Below are 24203 nucleotides of genomic sequence, written 5' to 3' on the forward strand. Positions count from 1 at the left end.
AAGGAGTTTGACACAATGAGGTTGGACTATATTCCGCTTGCCAAGGCTGGTCAAATACTATGTTTTTTTCCTAATACATGATATTTACCATCCCAGAACACACCATACATCCAACAAACCTGGGATGAAGTAGGTTCCCTGGAACAGCTTGGTGAACAAACAACAAGCACATGTAAATTGAACTGATATATTTTATTGTTTTGTCTACACACAAGATGTATGTCATGTTGGTGGATGGCATGTACTTGTGTGGGACTGTTTTATAGTAAAAGTTTGGCAATGTGTCAGTGAATGCCTGTCTGTACATGTACATACAAAAATGCCAGGGTTTTTCTTATGTACATATTAATGTTATGCGAGAGCCCACCCTTTAATATTTATCAGGCACTTGCCGGATATTTCCCAGACATTTTCAAAACCTAATCATGGCTTCAAAAACATTCTTGGCAGAGAAATCACCACTCACATAATGGAGTATTATTAGCACCATCATATTTAAACAAAGCAAAGACATTTTGCTCCTTTTCCCCCCCCGAAAATGTATCTGTCTGGGCACCCAACTCCCTCACCTACTATCACAGATGGTGTAAGCCAGACAGAGTTATCTGCTCTTAACTCTTGCGGGAACAAATCGAGACATGTCACAACATTTCCCACAAGTTGCAACCCCACCCACGTCGTCTACAGTGTGAAACATGCACATCACAAACAGCATGCTTCGACCACCTACAACCATGGAATGCTACAGTACCAGAGAATCTTGTCTATCAAATGTTCCAAACCCAGAAATTGGCAAGTCTTTGGTGTAAATGGCTAAAGAACCTGGGCAACTGTCCACCATTGTATCCAGCATGCTAGATGTGACATGTGTGTCAATGCCTGTGATGCATCTTGGTTGTTGTAAGTTTGTCTTTTCTGTTGTTATCCTAGCTGTGTGTACATGTGTATGCATGTCTGCAGATGTAACACACGGTCTAGTGATGGCCACGCACATACCAATGTCTTTTGTGATTTACACATGCGTTATTAACACTGAATCATCTACATCTGCAACGCAGTTTAACCTTAAAAATATTTTTACATTTAAGTGTCACTCGGTTTTAGTTTTGTTCACCCTTTCAAAGACCACTGCCATCCTCATCCTTTTCTCTCATTGTACGAAGCAGTCCGGGAAAGGGTGCGACTGTGGCCATCACTCAAGACCATGTAACAGGTAGGGCAATGACAACAGTCAGGAACTACTATACACGATACACAACTATTGAGTACTTCAAATTATCTTCAACCATCTCCCTCCTCCAAGTGTACGAGCTGCTGATGTGTCGGCTGGCTGCTCCTGTCTTCCTGACTACTGCATATCCCTACACAGTTACAAGCAAAATACCTAACTTCCCACTATCATCATATCTACAAACAACATAGTTCAGATGCAGAGTCAGCATTATTAAATAGTAAGTAACAAAATATCAATGCAGCCTCAAAAAGTCAGTCAAGTCTATTCATATCACTTAAGGTTAGTATTGGGTTACATTTACTATGGCCTTTTTCATATTGCACATCACAGATGAACCACTACATGCAAATGTTAACTTTGCCATCAATAAACATTAATGTGATTCCGATTACACCGAATTCAAAGTCAAGGTTAATCTATAGCCAGATGATCATGACATATGTGTCATCTTTTTCATATAAAATGGAAATAATTGTTTAGATGAAAATGTCAATGAAACTGTGAGCAGCAGCATCCAAGAATAGGGTCAGCTGGGTAATCGAAATCGCATAAAGATTAATTAATGCCTGACAATAACGTCAGCAATTTGTAAATGCTTTAAGGGAGGTCAGATGCATGACTTATGAAACTGCATTGCACCAAAGATGGCAGCTCTATCCACAAAACAATATTTGTTCCATTGAAAACTGGTAGTCTTGCATAAAAATATCTTCCATTGTCGTAAATGCGAGAAGTCTTTTATGGAGGCAAGACTAAATATCTTTTCCTCCATATACTTGGAGAACGTGGATCCAGTGTACCATGCATCAGTTTAACAACAATGTACACATGGTTATCCTGAATAAGGGTTTTCTGACAAATTTACAACAGGCGTGCATCAAGCTGCCATCTTTGGATATCTAAATACAAATAAGTCAGGAATAATTCATTGACATCAATTAAAATTCTCACGACAATACAAGGGCTCTTTTGGTTTTGGTGTCATCCATTTCTTTGTTGTCGAAATGCATGATAAATAACCAAACATAAATAATCAAAGTACAAATCATTCAAATTTACATCATACTCATTATGAGGATTGTTTTCTAACAAACTAGAAATGACAGATGGTATCCTAAATATACTGCAGTCTTTCCTAGCTATTTAAGGGTTCAAAACATTTGTGGATGAATTCCATTTAGATGATATTATACTTGTAGGTCAAGAATAAATCATCAACTCAATAAAATTCAACCAACAAATTAAAAAATTAACTAGGCATGGCACAAAAATAATAATCTTAAATTGGAATCTGAAATACCAAAAAGATGGACCTAATTTTGATTCAGATTAATACATTTTACTCCGAACTGAGATTGCTTCTCTTGAAATCCTTATCCCCACCCCTCCTACAACATCACCAAGCCCTGCCCCCCCATTCCCTTCCCATACCCATAGGCAGCCCGACTAGCCCTTCAATCACAATATACACATGACATTCAGTGGCTGCCCTATGAACACAACCCCTTCTTATATGATCTCTGGGATTGAATCCTTACCCTCCCTAGACCCTTATTTCGTTCCCAACTCCACCCACCTCCTAATACATCACAGAGTCCTCTGGTTTCATGTTTCTGTGGTTTCCCTTGAATTTCCTTGTCTGAAGAGATCAAAGTGTGAGATGGTTAAAGAGTGGTGTCCTGAACAGCACTTTTTGTAGCGGCACCACATTGTTTAAGTCTACTTGAAACTCGGCAAGGAATCTAGAGTTTGCTGCTGCTGGAAGCAAGTCCTGTGGAATAATGAGGTTTAACAAGATAAAGAATCTTTGATCTTCCCAGTGATATGGCAGTGGACTGACTAGTTGAGCGTCCAGAGCGAGGCGCTCCAACTGTGGTACAACGAAAATAGTCAACACTCCGCCCCATAACTATACAGGTGGAACCTGTAGGACTGTCAGATGCTGAAGGGTGGAGAACACAGAGTCTAGAACTGGAAGCCACCCACTGGATTGTTTTGAGCCTGAACTCCAAACTGGTATTGCTGTTGGTTTTCGTCCATCTGAGGAGCAATGACACGATCCTCTTCTTCTGTTCCAAAGTATTTTTCAATGATGTCAAACGCTTTCTGATAGATATCTCGGTTCTCATGGCTCTGGAGGAACTCGATCTTGTCAAGTCCTACATTACAAACAATGAAATGTGTGAGTGGGCTGCTTTAAACAGTGCTTTGAACAGTAACTCAGTTATATCAAGGCTTGACGTTTATATTAATCAATGTAATGGAAATGAATAAAGTACTGCCGACAATGTTAAAGTTGGCCATTTCCCTGGCCCTGTAGATACTTTTAAACTAAAGGGAAGTACAAGTTTCTCTAATCTGAAGTTATTGTTGCTAATCAACACAGCAGGTTTAAATTTAACAGTTTACTGACGCATAATTGATGTCATATTTAACAGTAATTCTGACTATTGAAACTATCGATTATTATGCATACTATCGACAATAATATTGGCATTTTCACATTCCTATCGAGCTATGAAACAATTGCAATACATCTATAGTTTGATGTATTCCTTGAAAATATGGTACTTAATTTGTTGTGAAGTGTACAGAGTAAAGAGATTCTCAAGACCGTGATTGATCTGTGGAAACAATCTTACCATAGCACTCTTCAATCATCACAGCATAGGGGTTGATTCCATTATTGTGTTTCGAGTCTTGTTCACCAAGTCGGAGGATGTTCTCAAGTCCGTTGAGAGCCACTTGGACAATCTTGCTGTCCATGACAGTTAGCAGGTCACACAGTGGAGATATACAGCCTTGCTCCACCAGAAACCTACAACAGGATCAATGACTGACGACACATGGAGACAAGCTTGTATGCAGCTTACATGGCAAAACGGCTAGAGAATGACAACGCATTACATGTCGTTGATGTTACTTCAACATACCTAATCTGTTCTGGGGATCCCCCTGACGTAGCATTTGTTATGGCCCAGGCAGCTTCTTTCCGTGTCTTAAATTCAGCTTTACCCAGGATATCTATCAACACTGGGAAAATGTTGGCATCTATCACGTTCTGAAATAAAGACGATCTAGATTAAACAAGCATGAAATACTCGTATTCCCTATCCCCCGCCAATATGACATGTCCAGTTTTGCGCAAGGTAAGAAATATTGTATGTTTTTCCGGATCTTCTCCGGAAATGAGCACTACCGCCATTTTCAATCAAAGTTAAAGTCGTTACCATGGAAACTCGAAAACTTAATTTTTTAAAAATCCCAAACTATCAAAAGGCACCATGTTTGGGGGAAAATATGTTCTCACATACAATCGTCACAGGTATCACTCAAAATCTGGGAAGAAGGAACCAACCTGTATTTGCATCCTATTTCCAGCAGTGATGTTTGATATTGTCCAGCAGGCTTCTTTCCGGATGGATTCCTTCGGGCTACTGAGAAGATGCAGGAGGCAGGGCAGTGCAGAACAGTTGAGTATCACCTGCAGTCACAAACAACAGGTCATACATTTGTTCCTTGGAGGACATCTTTACATAAACAGCACTCACAGCCTGAGTTGTGAGAGCGAGTTGGTTTTATGCCACTTTAACAATATTCCAGCAATATCACAGTTGGACACATCAGAATTGGGCCTCACACATCAGGGCTCCAGATATAGACCGTACATACGGTGTACATACATACTTGTATGGTCTAACATTCACTTATGGACATATATACAAAAATATATTCTGATTTCAAGCAGGTTATTGTCTTGAGAATATTTTTTCCCAAAAAAAACAAAGGTGTGTAAAAGGGGGGCACAGTATTCACACCACAATTTTTTATGGCTTTTATAGCTGCAATGGAAATTCTAAAATAAACATTTCTAAAACTCCTGAATATCAAATGGCATCAGTTCAGTATGTGCTTTATATATAGACATGCAATGTTTGGCAATAAAATATTTAACAGTTTATTTGTTATACTCCATAAGTGAACCCACCCTATATTAAAACATAAATCCAGCTTGTTGCCATGGAAACGCAAAAAATAAAAAAATAATAAAATTCCTAAATAGCAAAAGGCACCAGTTAAGTATGTGAGAAAGTATTTAACAGTTTTTGAGTTATGCTCCGGAAATGAACACCACCCTTATAGAACCTAACTCAAACTTGTTGCCATGGAAACATAAAAAATTAAAATTTCCAAAATTCCTTAATAGCAAAGTGAGCTTGAGTGATATAAATGCAAAGTTTGATGAAGAAATTTCTAACAGTTTCGGAGTTCTGCTCCGGAAACAAACATCACTCACAAAGTTAGCCTATGTCCAGCATGCTTTCATGAAAATTGGAAAATACAAAAATTGGAAAAATTCCAAAATAGCAAAAGGCACACCTTCACCACTTAAGTGATATAAGTGCAAAGTTTGATGAAGAAATATTTAACGGTTTTCGAGGTTCTGCTCCGGAAACGATTTAGACAGACGGATGGACAGACACCGGCAATCTTAATCTCTGCACATAAAACAATGCCCAGTAGAAATGGAAAAACAATTTAAACAGTAAAGCATCATATTTAGTGATGTTATATCTCAAATTTCAAATCTGTACTAACCAAGTTTGTTTACCAGAATTTGCTGAAGGGATATGATGTAAAAGAATTCTGCTCATAATACTTGAATTTTCCCAAAATATACTGAATACCCTAGAGTGGGGGTGCGCATTAAACTGAAAAATATGTTGAAAATTGAATTGAAGCTGTGTCTTAGCTGTGATGAGTGATGCCTAAACCATTACGCAATCCCACTGCCCTTGAGTTGTTAGAAAGTGGCTTGAAGAAAATATGTGACTTAAATATTACAGATAAACCTGTGATGTTTGTTTGTTTGTTGTTTAATGCCACACTCGGCAATATTCCAGCTATATGACGGTGGTCTGTAAATAATCGACTTTGGACCAGACAATCCAGTGATTGACATCATGAGCATCAATCCACACAGTTTGGATACAATGACATGCATCAACCAAGTCAGAGAGTCTGACCACCCGATCCCATTAGTCGCCTCTTACAACAAGCATAGTCGCCTTTTATAGGAAGCATGGTTTGCTGAAGACCTATTCTACACCGGATCTTCACAGGTCTTTACATGTGATGAAAAACAGAGATTTGGATTTCATACTCATGAATATTACACTGATCACACAGAAACACGGAACAGTTGTATCTTTCACATTTTCTTAATGATGTTTATAAAGGCTGATTAGTGTTGTGAGTACTCACCTGAGTCTGACAGTCATCTCCGGTGACAATATTTCCTACAACGCGTAGCGCTGCTGCCACCACGCTTATATGATTATGCCTGTAAATAGGATCAAAAGGGATTAAGTCTGAAAGTGAGTCCCTCAGATCAAGTCTGATACCAGACATAGTAATGACAAAATCGGAAATGGAGTCAGATGATAAAGATTGAAGCAAGAGCTGGTAATGTCTGAAAAGCATATCAACCCTGAAATAGGATCAGATATGAAAGTCTACAATAGATTATGTCATGTATAATGTATGATATAATATCAAATATGACAAAGCCAGTACAGTAGCCTATGTAGGAGTGAACCTGTTCAAGGTCAAAATGCTCTCGATCAAGTGATTTCAAGAAACTCCACAACATTTCATTCAATGGGAACATTCATCTCTATCACCATCTTCCATAGATCTTTCTACAGTCCCCGAAGAACTGTCGCCTGACTCACATTAAAAGTTCTACAAGTCGGCGACACACCCCAGAGTCTATAACAGCCTGGATCTTTTCGTTGGGTCCATCTGAGAGATAGGAAAGAGCCCAACACGAGTCAGCCAAGACGTCCTTGTCCGTGTGGAACAGCAGCCGTGCTAACACAGGCAGAGCAGGACATACCTGCCAACAGAGGGGCACCTCATGACAATTGTCTACAACAGCATTCACTACCAAACATACCACAGGCACAAACTTAAAGAGCTTGGAGGTGCAGGGAGTTAAGAAATGTTCAATGTATGATAAATGACTGATATGAGTTAATAACAGATGACAGTTTCTCACTTAAAGGTATGAGAGAACAGGCCTACCAATAGGCACTTTCCCACTGTGGAGCAAGGCAAGATGCATTCCCTACTGAATGGTCACAATAGATAAGACTTTTGAGATGTTTTGATGATCATATAACAAACCTTCGCAAACTCTGGTGGTGGATTTTTGCCTCGGCATAAGTTAGATAGACACCACACTGCATTCCTTGTCATTGACAGACTGTTGCTTTTGCTTAACAATCTGTAAACAGTGGCACATACATATCAGACCCCCAAAAGAAAGCATATTCTTCAACACATTTTGTAATCTTATCATGTCAGATAGACTTATCCATTAAAGAAAACGGTAAAATATTCAATGCACAATGGTTCAAATCCAATGTTCATTCAAGTTGCCAAGACTATAGGGCTCCCTGGTGTCATTTACAAATAAAGCTTAGCCCATAGCTACATTTCACAAGTACACTGCTCACTTTTGATACTAAGATACTGACATGAGGACAAAGTTATAAAGGAGTGAGTGAGTGAGTATGCTTTTACGCCGCTTTTAGCAATATTCCAGCAATATCTCGGCGGGGGGACACCAGAAATGGGCTTCACACATTGTACCCATGTCGGGAATCGAACCCGGGTCTTCGGCCTGACGAGCGAACGCTTTAACCACCAGGCTACCCGACCCCCCTAGTTATAAGGGAATGAAATGCTAGATTACAAGATTATTATGCATTAAAAACCCACCCAAATGCTGTATGTCGAGATAAATCTTGCATTATGAATGAATTTGCTGCAACAATGCTGCGCTGCCAGTTCTGGAACGAACACTGCACAAAGATATCCCTAAAAAAGGTGAATCTATTCACATAGATTTTAGAGTTTCTTGGCCTCTTTAACAACAGCATGCTACTTACTGTAATAATGGTACAAGTATTCCTTCATTAAGTACATAGTCCCTGCATTCAGGGCTGTCACCAGCAATGTTTCCTAACGCCCACACAGCCTAAAAATAGATCATCATTAAAACCTGGATTAAAAAAACATCAACAATAATACAACTATGATTGATTCGAAACAGACACTTTAGACATAGAAATGGTCATCAAAGTGAAGTGTGGCAAAGATATATGTATATTTTGGGTACTTTGGTATTACTGGTAATCATTGCCTCACAACAAGACCCATGACATGAGATTCCTTTCAGTGGAAAAGGTGAGGAGGTTTTGTTAGGAATTCGCTAATGGCCACTGTATGAATGTGCTAGAATCCTCAAAGCCACAACAATGAGAATCCCCACAGGTGAGTTGCTATAATATCTCAACCCAATGAATCCCCACAGGTGAGTTGCTACCACATCTCTACCCAATGAATCCCCACAGGTGAGCTGCTACAACATCTCTACCCAATGAATCCCCACAGGCGAGCTGCTACAACATCTCTACCCAGTGAATCCCCACAGGTGAGCTGCTATAATATCTCAACCCAATGAATCCCCACAGGTGAGCTGCTACAACATCTCTTCCCAATGAATCCCCACAGGTGAGCTGCTATAATATCTCAACCCAATGAATCCCCACAGGTGAGCTGTCACAACATCTCTTCCCAGTGAATCCCCACATGTGAGCTGCTATAATATCTCTACCCAATGAATCCCCACAGATGAGCTGCTACCACATCTCAACCCAATGAATCCCCACAGGTGAGCTGCTATAATAACTCTACCCAATGAATCCCCACAGATGAGCTGCTACAACATCTCTACCCAATGAATCCCCACAGGTGAGCTGCTATAATATCTCAACCAAATGAATCCCCACAGGTGAGCTGCTATAATATCTCAACCAAATGAATCCCCACAGGTGAGCTGCTATAATATCTCAACCCAATGAATCCCCACATGTGAGCTGCTATAATATCTCTTCCCAATGAATCCCCACCGGTGAGCTGCTACCACATCTCTACCCAATGAATCTCCACAGGTGAGCCACAACATATCTTCCCAAAGAATCCCCACAGGTGAGCTGCTACCACATCTCTACCCAATGAATCTCCACAGGTGAGCCACAACATATCTACCCAATGAATCCCAACAGGCGAGCTGCTACAATATCTCTACCCAATGAATCCCCACAGGTAAGACACAATATCTACACCCAATGAATATACACACGTGAGCCACCCAATGAAACCCAAGCATCTGGTGTACTTACTTGTTCCTGCACATCCTCGATTTCAGAGCTGAGGAGTTTGATGAAGATAGGTACAGCCCTGGCTTCAATGACAACACGGGTCTGTAGCGAAGTTCCTGAAGCAATGTTTGTCAAAGCCCATGCTGCCTCAAACTAAACAGAATAGAAATGTGTTATGTGGTAGAAGAAAATGTATTTCTGGGAGTTGGTCAGTGGCAGCAAATGACTCAGGCTCTTGTAAAATATCCAGTGGCCTATCTGCACTGGAAGTGTGATTTAAAGTTATCTGCCCTTGATTGTAAAATTCCAGCTACATGTATACAACAGCCTGCAAATAATCGAGTCTGTACCAGACAATCCAGAGATTGATATTATGAGCAATGATCTAAGCCATCAGCGTACGCTGACACACTATCAACCAAGTCACAGAACCTAACCACCCATGCAGTTGCCGCTAATGACCTGCATAGGTTGCTGGAGACATGTGTTCATAGTGTATTATCAAGGGCTGAAAAATACCTTTTCATGGGTGAGTGAGTGTCATTTTACGTTGCTTTTAGAAATTTGCCATCACTATCATAGTGAGGGACACCAGAAAAGAGCTTCATATATTGTACCCATGTAGGGAATTGAACTTGGGCCTTCGGTGAATTTGTTAACCATCAGGGTACCCCACCACCCGCAATATCTCTTGAATAGTCATGGACGACAACATGTTTCATAACATGACCTCAGGTGAAAATACATCATGACTAGACATCACTATAGAGATCACATATCTAGTTTTGTCAGACTTCTTCAAGCATTGCATATAGTTTTTCATAATCAGTAACCTTGACCTTCATATCATCCAATCATATACCAGGAGATTTTCGCAGGAGGGTTATAGATGGTGCATAAGGCCTATAAACAAATATGTTTGCTTCCTATTACATGGAATAGTAAAAGAAGGAAGGTAGGTAGGAAAATTTTCAAATATTTTACATGGCATATCTATCACTTAAAGTCTCTTCTTGTTGCATGGATGACAACAAAAACCTTTTCACCAAGATTTCAGATATACAACCAATCTTTAAACAGGGTAAAATGAATTTAATGAAACATGTTGAAATCATATTGTCAGCACTGAACAAAATGATGAAAAACATCAAGATAGGGTCAGGGGATTGTCTTATTTAATAAATCTGGCATGAGTAGGCAAACCAATCACCAACCAAGTTTTGGATGTGTATTGAGCAGGATTGCCACGTGCACATGTAGTGACAAAGCAGAGTATGGTGAAGGTGTCTCAATCTTTTTCAAGGGGACAGCTTAAGATCATTGGGTACTGGCAACGAATGACTAACCTGCAGTGTCCAGCTTCCATCTCTCTGTAGGAACTCTACAAAACGTGGGACAATTCCAGTTTGTATCACTTCATCTATCGGTGGGTTTGGTTCTGTACAGAAAGGATAGGCATGGTTACATTGATCATCATGTTTATATCTATGTAGCTCTAGCATCACCCGTGTAAAACAAGGTGAGGTGAAATGGGGTTTAACGCCGCGTCCAAGATTCTTGCACTTATATAGCGACTCTGTGTAAAACAAAGCTAAATTAGTATTTTATGTTGTTTTGTTTGTTGTTTTACGTCACACTTAGCTATATTCCAGGTATATGACGGTGATCAGTAAATAATCGAGTCTGAACCAGACAATCCTGTGATTGACATCATGAGCATCTATGCAATTGGGATATGATGACATGCATCAACCAAGTCAGGGAGCCTGACCATCCAATCTCGTTAGTCACCTCTTACAACAAGCATGGGTTGTTCAAGACCAATTCTAACCCTATCTTCATGTTGGTATCATGTTTGTTTGTTGCTTAACACCGCACTCAGCAATATTCCAGCTGTATGACGGTGGTCTATAAATAATCGAGTCTGGACCAGTGATAAAAAATTAATTTTTTAAAATCAAGTCGGAACCAGACTACAATCCAGTGATTGTAGACACACACATCATGAACAAAAGAGTAGATGTTTTGATAAGCATGTTGCAAGAATTGATGTGTGACTACATGAAAACTAAAATACCCAACAATTTCCTTTAAAAAATAAGTTCTCCACTTACCTCTTGATAACAGTTTCCTAAATTTTTGAGTTGCAGCTTCTAATTCCTCAACATTTTCACTGTATAAAGCTTGGACCATCTCTGTACTGATGCCACCCTGTATGGACAGATGTTGAAAAATAAGGATGAGTCATTAACATATATACATGAAAGTTGCATCTGCTCAGATCAGTCAGTAATAATTGACATCCAACCTTACATCATTCACGAACCTCGTTGTGTCAAACTTGGCTGTGTCGAAATCCTGGTTGTCTCGAATTCACTTGAGAGTCCCAAGTATCCAAATTAAGCATAAAATCCCCCTGATGTTAGATCTCCGGATAACTCAAACCTTTTTTCCAGCTCACAATAAGGAAGGAATGTATGTTACTGCCATCAGGTAATACTTTTTTTTATTCTACCTGTGTTTGCTAAAAACGGGGTCCTGGGCTACTTCAGGTTTTCTGCTACAGTAATTGAATCAAAGGACCCCCAATAAAATTGTAATTCTTAACATTAGAGTTATGACAAGAACCCCCAGATTTTCATAAAGACACTTATAAGATTTTTTTTTATTGTTTTATTCCTTAAAAAATGATTAATGATCTGCTGGTATTTTTGTTGCGTTCTTCGCTCAACTCCAACAGTTATATCAGGAATGCTTAAGAACATATTTTATGTCAAATCTGTTGCCAGTATGAAGTGGCGTAGATCATAGCCTTAAAGTCAAAATATCAATGATACAGTTTTATATATATATATCCTACATAAATCTGAACATGCTGACAGGGTTAGAAACTAACAGTTTTTGTCCACTAGTCCTTATAATGATAACATATAGCAAAACCCTTAAAATGGGTCAATTTCTACTAGTCCTTAGGATACCTTTACAATTGGACAGTTTGGTAAGGACTACAGGACTAGTGCCAATTTCTAAAGCTGGCTGAATTACCTATTTTAATAAATGATGACCATTGCTTACAGCCAAATCAAATTTGAGTGCCACAACTTTCATTCAACTTTGACATAATTGCATTGTGATGTCATAGCATTGTTTTGTTTGTTGTTTAACATACATTCAACAATAATACAGTGGTACGACAGCAATCGATAAATCATCGAGGCCAGACAATCCAGTGATTGACATGACCATTGATCTACACAATTCAGATATGATGACATGCATCAACCAAATCAGTGTGTCTGACCACCCGATCCGTTGGTCCCCTCTTAAAACAAGCATGGTTGCTGAAGTCCAGTGCTAACCCGGATATTCATGTGCACATAGTATTAGTATTATATGATGTTGGAGTGTCTACGCACATAAACATTTTGTGTGCATATTTTATCTATCTACTCTAAACAAAGCACACAAACATACAGAAATAATGACATCATATGTAATAATGTTTCTATCCTTATTAAAATAATCATGTAAGTCTTTACATGGAAATCAAATGGTACAAGGTGAGTGTGTTTCTTCTATAATGCTGCACTCAGCAATATTCCGACTATTTCATGGCAGCCTGTAAATAGTCAAGCCTGGACCAGACAATCCAGTGATTGATGAAACGCTATCAACAGACAAATCAAGCCCTGAGTCTGACCACCCAATCAATAAAGCAGCCTCTCGTGACCAGCACAGGTTTCTGGGATCAACTTTAACAGGGAATCCCCATTTGGGGGTATATCAAAAGAATCAGGAATACATACAGTGAGGGTTGAGGACACAGTGGCTTCCTGCACGTCTCCCACAGACATTTCATCAGATCCTGATGGCACGGATACATTTCGCCGTTTGAAAAGCTGTAAAAAATATGAAACAATTTAATAGGGTTGAAATGAATAATACAGTTTTGAGTTAATGAAATTAAAATCGTTGCTACAGAAACAAAGCACGGAAGTTCTTCTAAGGAAATAATTTCTTACAGTATTTTGATATTTTAATAAATCTGAACTTTTCTAAGATTTGGTAAATGCATTGAGGAGTAATGCAGGGTAAGTAAAACACTCTAGATTTAGAGAAATATTATATGAGTCCAGTCTTCTGGTAGTTCTTGTTTGTAATGTCAATGTGTAGATAACTCAGGGTTTATACTTCTATGTAGGTCAGCAAAAACAATCAGTTATAGAGTCGCCATCTACCTTATTGTTGACGTAATAGAACACAAGGAAATGTCACTGGTCTTTACAGAATTTGAAAACTACAAGACTAGCATACTTTTGATAAAGAATCAAGAATTTTGTTAATCTACATAATTACAGGGTTCGAAATTCCAGGCTTCCTGCTAGCCTGGGGCTAGTACAAATTCCTGGGGGCTAGTACAAATTTCTGGTGGCTAGTACAAATTTCCCCATTGCTTTAACATTGCAAGGGCATTTAATCTTTATACCCAGGCGAGGATAGTTCTAATCCTGCATAATTTCACGAAAATCTGTCAACATCAAAGAGATTTTACTGTTTATCTTCAATGGAAATCTAGCAAAACATCAGTGAAGCTGTTGCTATGTAACCCCTGAAGAAAAGAGAAGGTATTTTATTCCACAAGACTGTCCTACTTGTTCATCTCTTTTCTGTTTACGAAGTTGAATTCCTTCTTCCTCTCTCCTGCGTCTCAATTCCTGGGAGTCAAGTGCCTTATTTTTGTATGATTTAAGTCGGTGGTTGGCAGGTCCAGGGGCTTCCGACATCTGTACAGAAAAAGTTTATATAAAAGACTGTCAAATATATTTATTCTAAACTAAGGTGTTATTGTGTGTGTTGCCACCTCATACATTCTGATAAATAATCATGGTCTCTTGTATTGACACAGCAGTACTTGCTATCCAGCAAAAGGCTGCATGGGACTCTTGGCAAAACATTTGGGGGGTCCCAGGCAGTAAAATTAAGGTCCCAAGGTGACCACTGTACCAACAACAAATAAACTAAATAAGAGTCATCAGGAGATGACATATCCCCCCAGCCTGGTGCAATTCGGAAATGGAGTTCGGCAACTCCCACTTCTGGTACATTGCCATTAGATACCTTTAGTTCTGTGAAGAAATATATACTCACCTCCAAAGAAACGTAAACCATAGGAACATATAGAGAAGTATGTACATTAAGAAGAGGTGTTTCCAAAGTGTACCACTTAATGACAAAAATAATAATCATGTCAAGTGTGTTAAAACAGCGTGTCTTTATTTTTATCACAATAAGCTGCACGTGACTTCCAAACTGTACACACTAATACTGCACAAGACAAAAGGTGCATCTCGGGTCATGGATCTGTGACATCACAAGTGATGCGTTCATAAGCATTGGTTCATTGGTTGCCATGGAAACTCGAAAAGAATTATTGTCACCAGTTCTACACTAGGCCTATCTATCAGTTTGGTGAAGAAATATTGTACGGTTTTCCAGATCTGCTCTGGATATTGCACATCTTGCACTGATCGTGTCCATTTTAATATCCCTCTCATAAAGCGATAACAAAAAATCCCATATCATCAAAAGGCACCCATTTCACCACTAGAGTGATCTGTATAGCAAGTTCCTTCTAGAAATAGTGAATGATTATGGAATTCTGATCCGAAAACAAGCACTACCCTCATTTTCAAACTTGTCATTAAAACATAAAAACAGCATGAAAAATAAGAATCCCAAATAATCAAAAGGCACAAGTTCAGCTAGAGTGATCTCTATAGCAAGTTTCAATCCTTGGGATAAAATGTGGGTGTGATACCTTCTACTTATTATAGATGTGGATTTCCTTTTTTTAATCATAATTGATTCGGTGAATGAAATTTGGCATGTACTATTCGAAGTGCATATCTTAATAATAATTTTCATAAACTGACATATTTTGCATCCAATAAACTGCGTTGTGAGAACACTCAACCATGTAATAATCATAGTTATTTCAACAATATTATCTATTTTCTTAAATCAAGGAAGAAATAAAATTGTCTATTCTCTTGGGTAAAAAATATCCACTTTCAATACAGTCACACTTCACTTGGCAATGATGGTGATGATGTACATGTTTCTTATGCCTCATTTAGTTATTCAAGTTTGACTTTGAAACATGTTAATTTTATATTTTCATTGATTCTGAACATTGAATAAACATTGACATGCAATGCGGATAAACTTTCACAGGGATCAAAGTCACATGGCACCGCTACTATAAGCTCCACCATCAAAATCACACCACACTTGTAAATTTGCATAACTCTGTGTGACTGAACTAAACATGCACAAACTTCATAATTCATCTGAAAGTCTATTTCCATATTACTTGCTTAATAATTCAACTGACATACACAGACAAGTAGCTTGGGTTAATTAATATAAGTTGTCAACCGATCTCGAGGGGTATATGGTGTGATGTGCCCTATGTGTGAACCTATGTATCCCGAGCCACCAGGCTCACACACAGGATATGTCACACTATAACTTATAAGCCCTGTGGGATCGGATGACAATGAATTTATCTCACCGAAATTCATTCATACAAACCAAGAATATATGTGCGAAGTTTCACCAAGAATAACGCTTTGATACAGCCATTTTGACAGCTAGCAGACGATGCAAACTGAATTACTTCCCTTTGTCCAATGCATTCAGATGAACATTGGTTCATTTCAGCTCAACGATAATAATATGAGATAAGCAAGTTACCTAAGGTGTGTTCCGATTGTTTCTCAGGGGGCTACATGAGCAGGCTACATGGAACATTACTGCCTGCTCCTTAACCAATCAGATGCAAGTATTTTAATGTAAAGTGAGACGAGCATGTTTGTTATGAACAAACATGCATGTTTTTAATGGAAACAGCATATTTTATTTCACTAGCCACATACTGAATCATTGTATGAAGCTGATACAATCAAATACAACTGAACACATGATAGAATTCTTAGAAGGGTAAAGTTGACATTGACAGCTTTAGTTAGAAGAATTGCCCTATGTCACATTGCTTGATTAATGAAATGAAATGATCAGTTGTCACTACCATGATCAAGAATGTTTTTATGTAGGTAACGTGAATGGTTTATTGCCCATCAAAAGATGATCTTCACTACTAGAATTGGTGCTCCTCATGTATTGAAATGGATGTAATCTTGCATCCTATAGGCACACCTTAAGCCTACATATAAATGAATTTAGACAGTAAAGTGTTCTCAAAGAGTTAAATAGTTACACAGACCACAGGTTCCCATCAATTGACTAAGATAGTAAACAGGGAATGCTGATATGAAATGTCTGTGACCTATGATGATGGGCAGTTGTGATCCATGGCAGCACTGTTTGTGTAACTTGGATACTCAGGTCGGATGGGTACTTAGTAGGACCCGGGTACCCACAGGACTACCCGGACCCGTGGTTAGTCACGTGCTTTATTGTTTATTGACACAAAATATCGAAAACTCTATGGTTACACTACAAGTCACTATTGTTCGCATTTCTTTCTGACTTTGCACCCATTCCTTCTGACCTTTATAGGTCTTAATAAAGAAAAAACTGCAGTCAACTTCAGTGTATGCATGATCAGATCGTTTTCTACGTGCATCTAAATACATTTTACCAGGGTTACAGTCAAACTATTCCCAATTGGACTTTATACACCCAACTCTTGAGACATATAGTGGGTATCCGGGAAGGGTCGGGTAATAGTGTGGTGGGTACCCGGTTAGTAAATTTGGCCGACATGTATAGCCGGCTAGTGAAAGACTTGACCATGGATTTCTTGTGCCTGAAGTGTTATTCAACATATAAGTTTACATGTCTATTTCCAATTTCATTTGTTTACAAGTTCTTTTTGTCTACGAGTTGGGAGTGTCTTGGAAATCTCCTTGGCTTCAAATAAGTTCGGTTACGAATTCACCAACAGACCTTCCATTCCACTGTATTTTGTTTGCTGTGACCGTCTGCAACTGCCCAGCCCATGTCTCGCACAACTGATCAAGCCTAGTTCGGCTTACATTCAACGCGTTAAATAATATAGATCTTTCGACATCTAAAGGGAAAACGTTATAACGAAACCCACAATAATGAATCCTTAATTGATGTTTACATGTTGCTGACTTCCATGAACAGCTGATAAACACGCACTTTGTGGCTGATCGTAATGAACACTTTCTTGGAAGCGAAGTTGTCATTTGGTACTGATAATAGGATCAATACACACCAAAATACATCCAAATCTGCAACAATTGATTCGAAAATATATATAAAACACTTACATCTGTTGGCATTTACTGATCTGGTTTTGTCTTTGTTGTAAATTCGCTATTTTATCACTGAAATAACAAGCGTGTTTTTCTTTCTTCCCGTTCGAAACCTCACTGAGCATGTCATTCGTTGTATTTCTAATTCTTCAAAAATAACACCTATTGATAGTGATGTTCGACAATTATTGACTAAAGCATTCCAAAATAACACATAAAAACATTTATGACATTAAATTATGTGGTTTTATTATTCTCGTTACTGCGAGAATTTCGAAACAAACATGGCGGCGTCCAGTGACGAGGTCACATGTGATGACTTTCTTGGTTTCCAGGTATCTGACAGTTCGTTTAGCAAATTCACGCGACTGTTTCATTAGCTTAAACGCATTGTAGTTCATCCCCAGTGCCAAATTCACATTTACGCAACTGATGTCGTAACTACGCCTTCCCAAACGCGAATAATCGCTTGAATCAGTTTCTAAATAGGCCCATTTTGCATGTTACTGGGTATGGATCAGTCTTGTGGTTGGGTTGTTTGATAGTATTATTGATAACCTTTAAGTTGAAATGTCAGTTTACAAATCGAGTGAAAAATCTGTCCATCTATTTAACATACTGACTAAAAATTATTAAGAAGTTCATAAGAGCTTAATAGCATCACAATAGACTATAATTATACTTGGAATAGAGGCCAAGAAAATATGGATATGTACTTTGACTTTGTTTGTCTTTTAATCCTATCATTTTTCAGTCACTGGGTAACGAAATATTAATAAACATAAAAAAATGTTTGGAATTAGTTATCTTAATTAAATAAATGGACAGATGTTTCAGTCAATTTGTAAAATACCCAGTAGGTGAATATTTAGCTGTAAATTGCCTAAGCGAAAATTTTGGTAATTTTACACATCGACTATTGTATATACAAACAATGAAATAAGCAATGTTAAGGTGAAATATTTAGTGTTACTAGTCAAAATAGTGCAAACAAAAATCAGCAATGCCAAGTGAATAACCAAAACATTTTTACCATTCACCGATGCTTCCCCCAAAGATGCCTAGAGAGCTCTACATTTTCTTATTATTTCCAAGGCAAAACTTCTTCATTTTGTTGATCAATGGGATGTACGCCTTATAAAGAGACAAATTCGCTTATGGTTGGCACAGCACAGGTCGCGAACAAGTCAAGATTTCTCATGTTTCTGAGATATCATCCAGGTATCCAGCCAGTCCTGTTGGATTATCACAGATCAGTGCCCCTCTAAGGGTCTAGATGTTCACCATTTTGGCAATTGCACATGGTTTTTTTACCAGACCAAATATATATTGTTATACGATTTATGTGCCAAAATGCCAACCCTATTGTTTTGCATAATTATCTAGATCTATATACTACTACAACTGCGACAGTGATGTGCTTTACACATTAAAGTGACCGTATTGCTAGCTCTCCGTAGGGCTTTGATGACAGGACATGGAGGTTAACTCTGCCAATGGAAATAGTTTTTCACATTTTAGGATATTTGAACATTTAATGAAATATATTTATCTAAATGTGTAGAAATGTCAAAAAATGAAAATCCAAATGTTACTTTATGCAATAAACCAGAAGTTGTATGTTTTCTTACTTGCTCACCAACTCCTAGAATGCCAATTCAACAGTTTGAAAATTGAATCGGGCATGTGACATCACATTTTGAAAATTATTTCTTGCATGTGCATTTAAAGTGAGAGAAATGTCTGCTTCGGTGACCACACCGTGGGTGTAGGTCATGAAATAACTGGATTTTTTTCTTGTTTATTAAGCACAAATGCCCTTATTCTGAAATAAGGAAGATGGGGCCTAATGCAAGCCTTTCAGTGTGCTTTACATGTTGTTTTGCATAATTATATACATATGCTACTTTGGGCTCGCTATTGATACAGATCACAGAGATAATTGTCAATCAAGTATTGATAAATATCGGGGAAGTAACTTTGAACTAATATGCAAAAAAGAGTCTTGGAAAAAAAGGAACATATTTCACTCCACTGGTGACACCTTTATGCAGGGATTACTTTCAGAACATTTGAGATATAACAAAAACTGTTACTTTCCATCTTCAGCAATTGACTTTATTGACAATAACAAGCCTGTTTTGGTAAATCTAAACTTTATTTAAAAAAATACTTTCAGAACATCAAGGACTCATGTCACTGTACTCATTCACCACACATTGTTCATTTGTACTTTGCAGGAAGCATTAAAGAAGTGGAGGTTTATCGATGACCGTATCATCTATGCCCTCAACACATCACTGCCCACAGCTTCCTTTGCAGGAGAAGTGAATGCAACCAGTCAGTGTAAACATCTATATGAACAGGTACAACCCTCAGTGTATGTAGGACTTAAGTCTATGGTCATCTTAGCTTGGCCCTGTGAGGGTTCCCGGTTAGAAGTGGTTTATTGTAGGAGGGGACTTACTGGATCAGTAGGTCAAACATGGTGACATTGTTCATAGAGTGTCATTGTACCCTTATTGTTGCTCGTTATATCAATCACTGGAATTCCTGGTCCTGACTTGGTTATTGACAGATCACCTTCATACAGCTGAAATATTGCTGAGTGAGGCAACAAATCTAAATTCTCCATTGCTCACTATGTTCGTCGACGTGCCATAGTGTATGAGACTTGTGAAGATCCGGGGTAGAATAGGTCTTCAGCAACCCATGCTTGCTGTAAAAGGGGACTATGCTATTTGTAAAAAGGCGACTAACATGATCGGGTGGTCAGGCTCGCTGACTTGGTTGATGCATGCCATCGATCCCAATTGCGTGGATCAATGCTCATGATATCAATCACTGGATTTTCTGGTCCAGACTTGATTATTTACAGACTGCCGTCATATAGCTGGAATATTGCTGAGTGCGGTGTTAAACAGCAAGCCAAACCATAATGAATCATGTACTCTAGATTGGAAATTAGCCACAGATCTGAGAAAATGGATCATACTCTTACAAGTATACTTCAACGAAGAAAATGAACCAATTCTCTTTTGAAGTGATGCCTTTCAGATTATATGGGATGTAAGATAAAGTATTTAAATCAGTATTCCCTTGGTGATATCTATCTGTACTATTTGTTTGTTTGTTTGTTGTTTAATGCCACACTCAGCAATATTCCAGCTATATGATGGCGGTCTGTAAATAATCGAGGCTGGACCAGAATCCAGTTATTCATTTCATGAGCATCATTCCATGCAATGGGGATATGATGATATTGCATCAACTAAGTCAGCGAGCCTGACCACCTGATCCCGTTAGTCGCCTCTTACGACAAGCATAGTCGCCTTTTACGTCAGGCATGGGTTGCTGAAGACCTATTCTACCCCGGATCTTCGTGGGTCTATCTGTACTAAAGGAACTTGTTAATGAATGAGAACTTAATCCTTTGTAAGGGCACAAGTACCCCACTCTTCTAAGGCACCAGAATCCACTGTGCAGCTACTTTCCTGAGTTGTACTAAGATCCTTGGATTGTGGGTTCAAATCACAGACTACTGATTTTTATAAATCAAGGGCCAGTTGGGAGGTTGGTTTCACCACAATGGTAAACAAATGTCCTGCATCACTTAAAGCTCACTTCTATCTTTCTACCAGTTTGCAATATTTTGTTTCAGCTAGCTGAGACCTATGATGGCCGAGAACAAGCCATTAAAAAGTGTGTACGTACAGTTTCATCAGTTGTTGGTGATCTCCAAAATCAGAAAAAGAATGACCCAGACAATGCTGAGATCATGAAGAGGCTGAGCAAGGAGAGAACCAAGGTATGTAATGTGTGATTGTGTTTAATACAATTGCTATCTCTCACTGTAGCTGGGCTACACCATTCTGGATATCTATTGCATAATCAACTCTACTACATGAGGGGTGGTGAGATAGCCTTGTAGTTAAAGTCTTCACCTTCAGGTTTGATTTACCAATAGGTCCAGTGTATGAAGCTAATTTTTCTGTCCCCTTGGATCATCTTGTAATATTGCTGAGACAGCGTAAACTCACTCACTCTCATACATGACCAATCTAATACTAGCATGATTATCCCCAGCCCCAATGATGTCGGCGGGGGATATTGAAATGGGTTCCTTTGTCCATCTGTGTGTGCGTGTGTCCTGAAATTGTTTCAGGAGCATAACTCAGAAACTGTTTAATATTTCTCTATGAAACTTTGCATGTCTATCAGACTCATGCTGAACTGGTGCTTTTTGCTTTTTAGGAATTTTATTTTTTATGTTACCATGGCAACAAGTTGGACTTAGGTTCTATAGGGTAGAGTCCGTTTCCAGAGCTTAACTCCAAACCCATTCAATACTTTCTAACAAAACTTTGCATGTTTACCAGACACATACTGAACTGGTGCTTTTTGCAATTTAGGAATTTTAAATTTTTTTATTTTTTACGTTTCCATGGCAACAAGTTGGACTTAGGTTCTATAAGGGTGGTGTTCGTTTCCGGAGCATAACTAAAAAAATGTTAAATACTTTCTTACAAAACTTTGCATGTCTACCAGGCACATACTGAACTGGTGCCTTTTGATATTGAGCACTTTTTGAATTTTTAGTTGTTTATGTTTCCATGACAACAAGTTGGATTTAAGTTTTAATATAGGTTGGGTTCACTTACGGAGTAATAACCGTAACATGTTAAAATGGGCAGGGGATATAGATGACTTCGTTGACTATACGCTTGTTATTATCTTTTGCAGCATGAAAAATTTGATTGACTTTTGTCTTTCAACTGGCTTCTCTTTGACTTTTATGTGTAGCAGTGATAGAAGGTATTGTTAATCCCAATCTAATGCTTTCAAAAGGCTAGTTGTGATGCAAAAGGTCTTGTCCACTAATTCCATCTCACAGAATGATATTTATTTTCCTCAGTGACATAACAACTGATCTTGTCGAGTAATCCCATGAAATATTTGTGATTCAAGGGGTGCCTGTTTTCTTTTCAGCTGCGTCTCATGCAGTCTGAGCTGAACATAGAAGAAGTGCTACGGGACCGGAGTATGAAAGTAGGTCTTCATCAATCATTTATTGTTTATCTATGCTTGTTGACACCTCATTTTATAAAGCATTGAGGGGCGGTCGGGTAGCCTAGTGGTTAAAGCGTTCGCTCGTCACGCCGAAGACCCGGGTTCGATTCCCGACATGGGTACAATGTGTGAAGCCCATTTCTGGTGTCCCCCGCCGTGATATTGCTGGAATATTGCTAAAAGTGGAGTAAAACTATACTCACTCACTATAAAGCATTGAGAGAGCTAACTGATGTAGTCCATCACTGTTTATGTGTATCAATCAGCTCCTGGTTCCTCAAAAGCCCTGCTGTTATTCAGGGGAAGAATGGATGTATCTGTAAGATTTTACTTATGCTTGTTGTAAGAGGCGACAAAATAGATGCGGGAACAGGCTCGGTGACCAAATGGAACGTGTGGTCTTGGTTGACATTGTCTCATCATAACCAAACTGTGTGGATCACTGGTCACTATATCAATCTCTGGATTGTCTGGTCCAGACCCGACAATATATACAGGGTGCCGTCATGAAGCTGGGATATTGCTGGGTGTGGCGTTAAACTTCAGACATACAAATAATACAAGCTTTAATAGTTTTTTTGACGACTAGTTACAATGTAATGAAATGTAATGTAATGAGTTTTGTATTGAAGATGGGTTGCTCAAGTAACTTGAAACATTTATATATATGATGTCTTAATGGGAGACCCTGCTTTGGGGAGCAATTCAATTCTAGCCTCTCTTCTTTTAAAGATGTTGTATTGTTATTGATTCTGTTGTTAAATTAATTATTAAATTGTAAATTCATCGTAAACTCTTGCTGTTTTTCAGGTATTTTATGAACGATGTCGAACAGTCTATAGGCCTCCTTCTGCTCCGATAGTATGACAACAATTTACTTAGAGTATGAAAGTGTGTGCCAAGCAGTCACCCAGTACGTTAGCTGCGGACAAAGTACTAACCTTGACAGGGGGGGGGGGGGGGGGGGGGGGGGGTAGAAAGAAGTACCAACTTTTGGTAAGGGTCATGATAAAAATGGGAGTTGGTTATTCTGTTGTCATAATATAGTTGTAATATCCTTGTGATCGACAAGTGTTGGGAGGTGGTAATTTAAAATTGATGAACTTTTGAAGAAGTAATTTGTTTTTGTATGTATGGAAACACTGGCCCTCCATCTATACCTTGTAATGATGACTGGTTCAGGACAAGAAGTGTATGCTAGTGAGACTGTCAGGTAACAGAAAGCTGTGTTTTGATTGGTGTGGACACTGGTACTTCATGGTGACCATGGTGACAGTTGAGTGTATCAAAGAAAAGTGTCTTCTTCCTTACTTGTTTCCTGTTTCAACTTAAACAAGATCTACAACCATAATATTATATATC

At 38.6% G+C, this 24203-nt stretch overlaps 2 protein-coding genes across 2 annotated transcripts; one reads left to right on the top strand and one right to left on the bottom strand.

The window, feature by feature from the left end:
* Positions 1–188: 188 nt before the first annotated feature.
* On the bottom strand, positions 189–17881 carry LOC139473782 (importin subunit alpha-6-like). Its single transcript, XM_071256538.1, has 14 exons — positions 17787–17881; positions 14118–14249; positions 13272–13364; positions 11580–11676; positions 10812–10903; positions 9487–9618; positions 8191–8279; positions 7424–7523; positions 6970–7133; positions 6500–6578; positions 4593–4718; positions 4168–4295; positions 3877–4052; positions 189–3393 (listed from the first exon to the last, which is right to left on the bottom strand). The coding sequence occupies exons 1-14, from the start codon at positions 17796–17798 to the stop codon at positions 3200–3202; spliced, it is 1614 nt and encodes a 537-aa protein (XP_071112639.1). The 5' UTR covers positions 17799–17881; the 3' UTR covers positions 189–3199.
* A 174-nt stretch (positions 17882–18055) lies between these two features.
* Positions 18056–23792, top strand: LOC139474330 (protein MIX23-like). Its single transcript, XM_071257301.1, has 5 exons — positions 18056–18106; positions 20012–20137; positions 21433–21579; positions 22761–22820; positions 23652–23792. Exons 1-5 carry the CDS (start codon positions 18056–18058, stop codon positions 23706–23708), a joined length of 441 nt encoding a protein of 146 aa, XP_071113402.1. The 3' UTR covers positions 23709–23792.
* The last annotated feature ends 411 nt before the right edge of the window (positions 23793–24203 follow it).

Source organism: Haliotis cracherodii, unplaced genomic scaffold, assembly GCF_022045235.1.
Source record: "Haliotis cracherodii isolate W230 unplaced genomic scaffold, xgHalCrac1.p SCAF_3, whole genome shotgun sequence".
Taxonomy (NCBI): domain Eukaryota; kingdom Metazoa; phylum Mollusca; class Gastropoda; order Lepetellida; family Haliotidae; genus Haliotis; species Haliotis cracherodii.

What these genes read in the sequence shown, in the direction of transcription:
- LOC139473782 (XM_071256538.1), bottom strand. An exon ending in TCGAGGATGTGCAGGAACAA is followed by an intron (nt 8,280 to 9,486) that starts GTAAGTACACCA and finishes ATCTATTTTTAG; the next exon opens with GCTGTGTGGGCGTTAGGAAA. An exon ending in GAAATAGGATGCAAATACAG is followed by an intron (nt 4,296 to 4,592) that starts GTTGGTTCCTTC and finishes TCTTTATTTCAG; the next exon opens with AACGTGATAGATGCCAACAT.
- LOC139474330 (XM_071257301.1), top strand. Translation starts at nt 18,056, where the DNA reads ATGGCGGCGTCCAGTGACGAGGTCACATGTGATGACTTTCTTGGTTTC. An exon ending in GTAAACATCTATATGAACAG is followed by an intron (nt 20,138 to 21,432) that starts GTACAACCCTCA and finishes ATTTTGTTTCAG; the next exon opens with CTAGCTGAGACCTATGATGG. An exon ending in TGAGCAAGGAGAGAACCAAG is followed by an intron (nt 21,580 to 22,760) that starts GTATGTAATGTG and finishes TTTTCTTTTCAG; the next exon opens with CTGCGTCTCATGCAGTCTGA.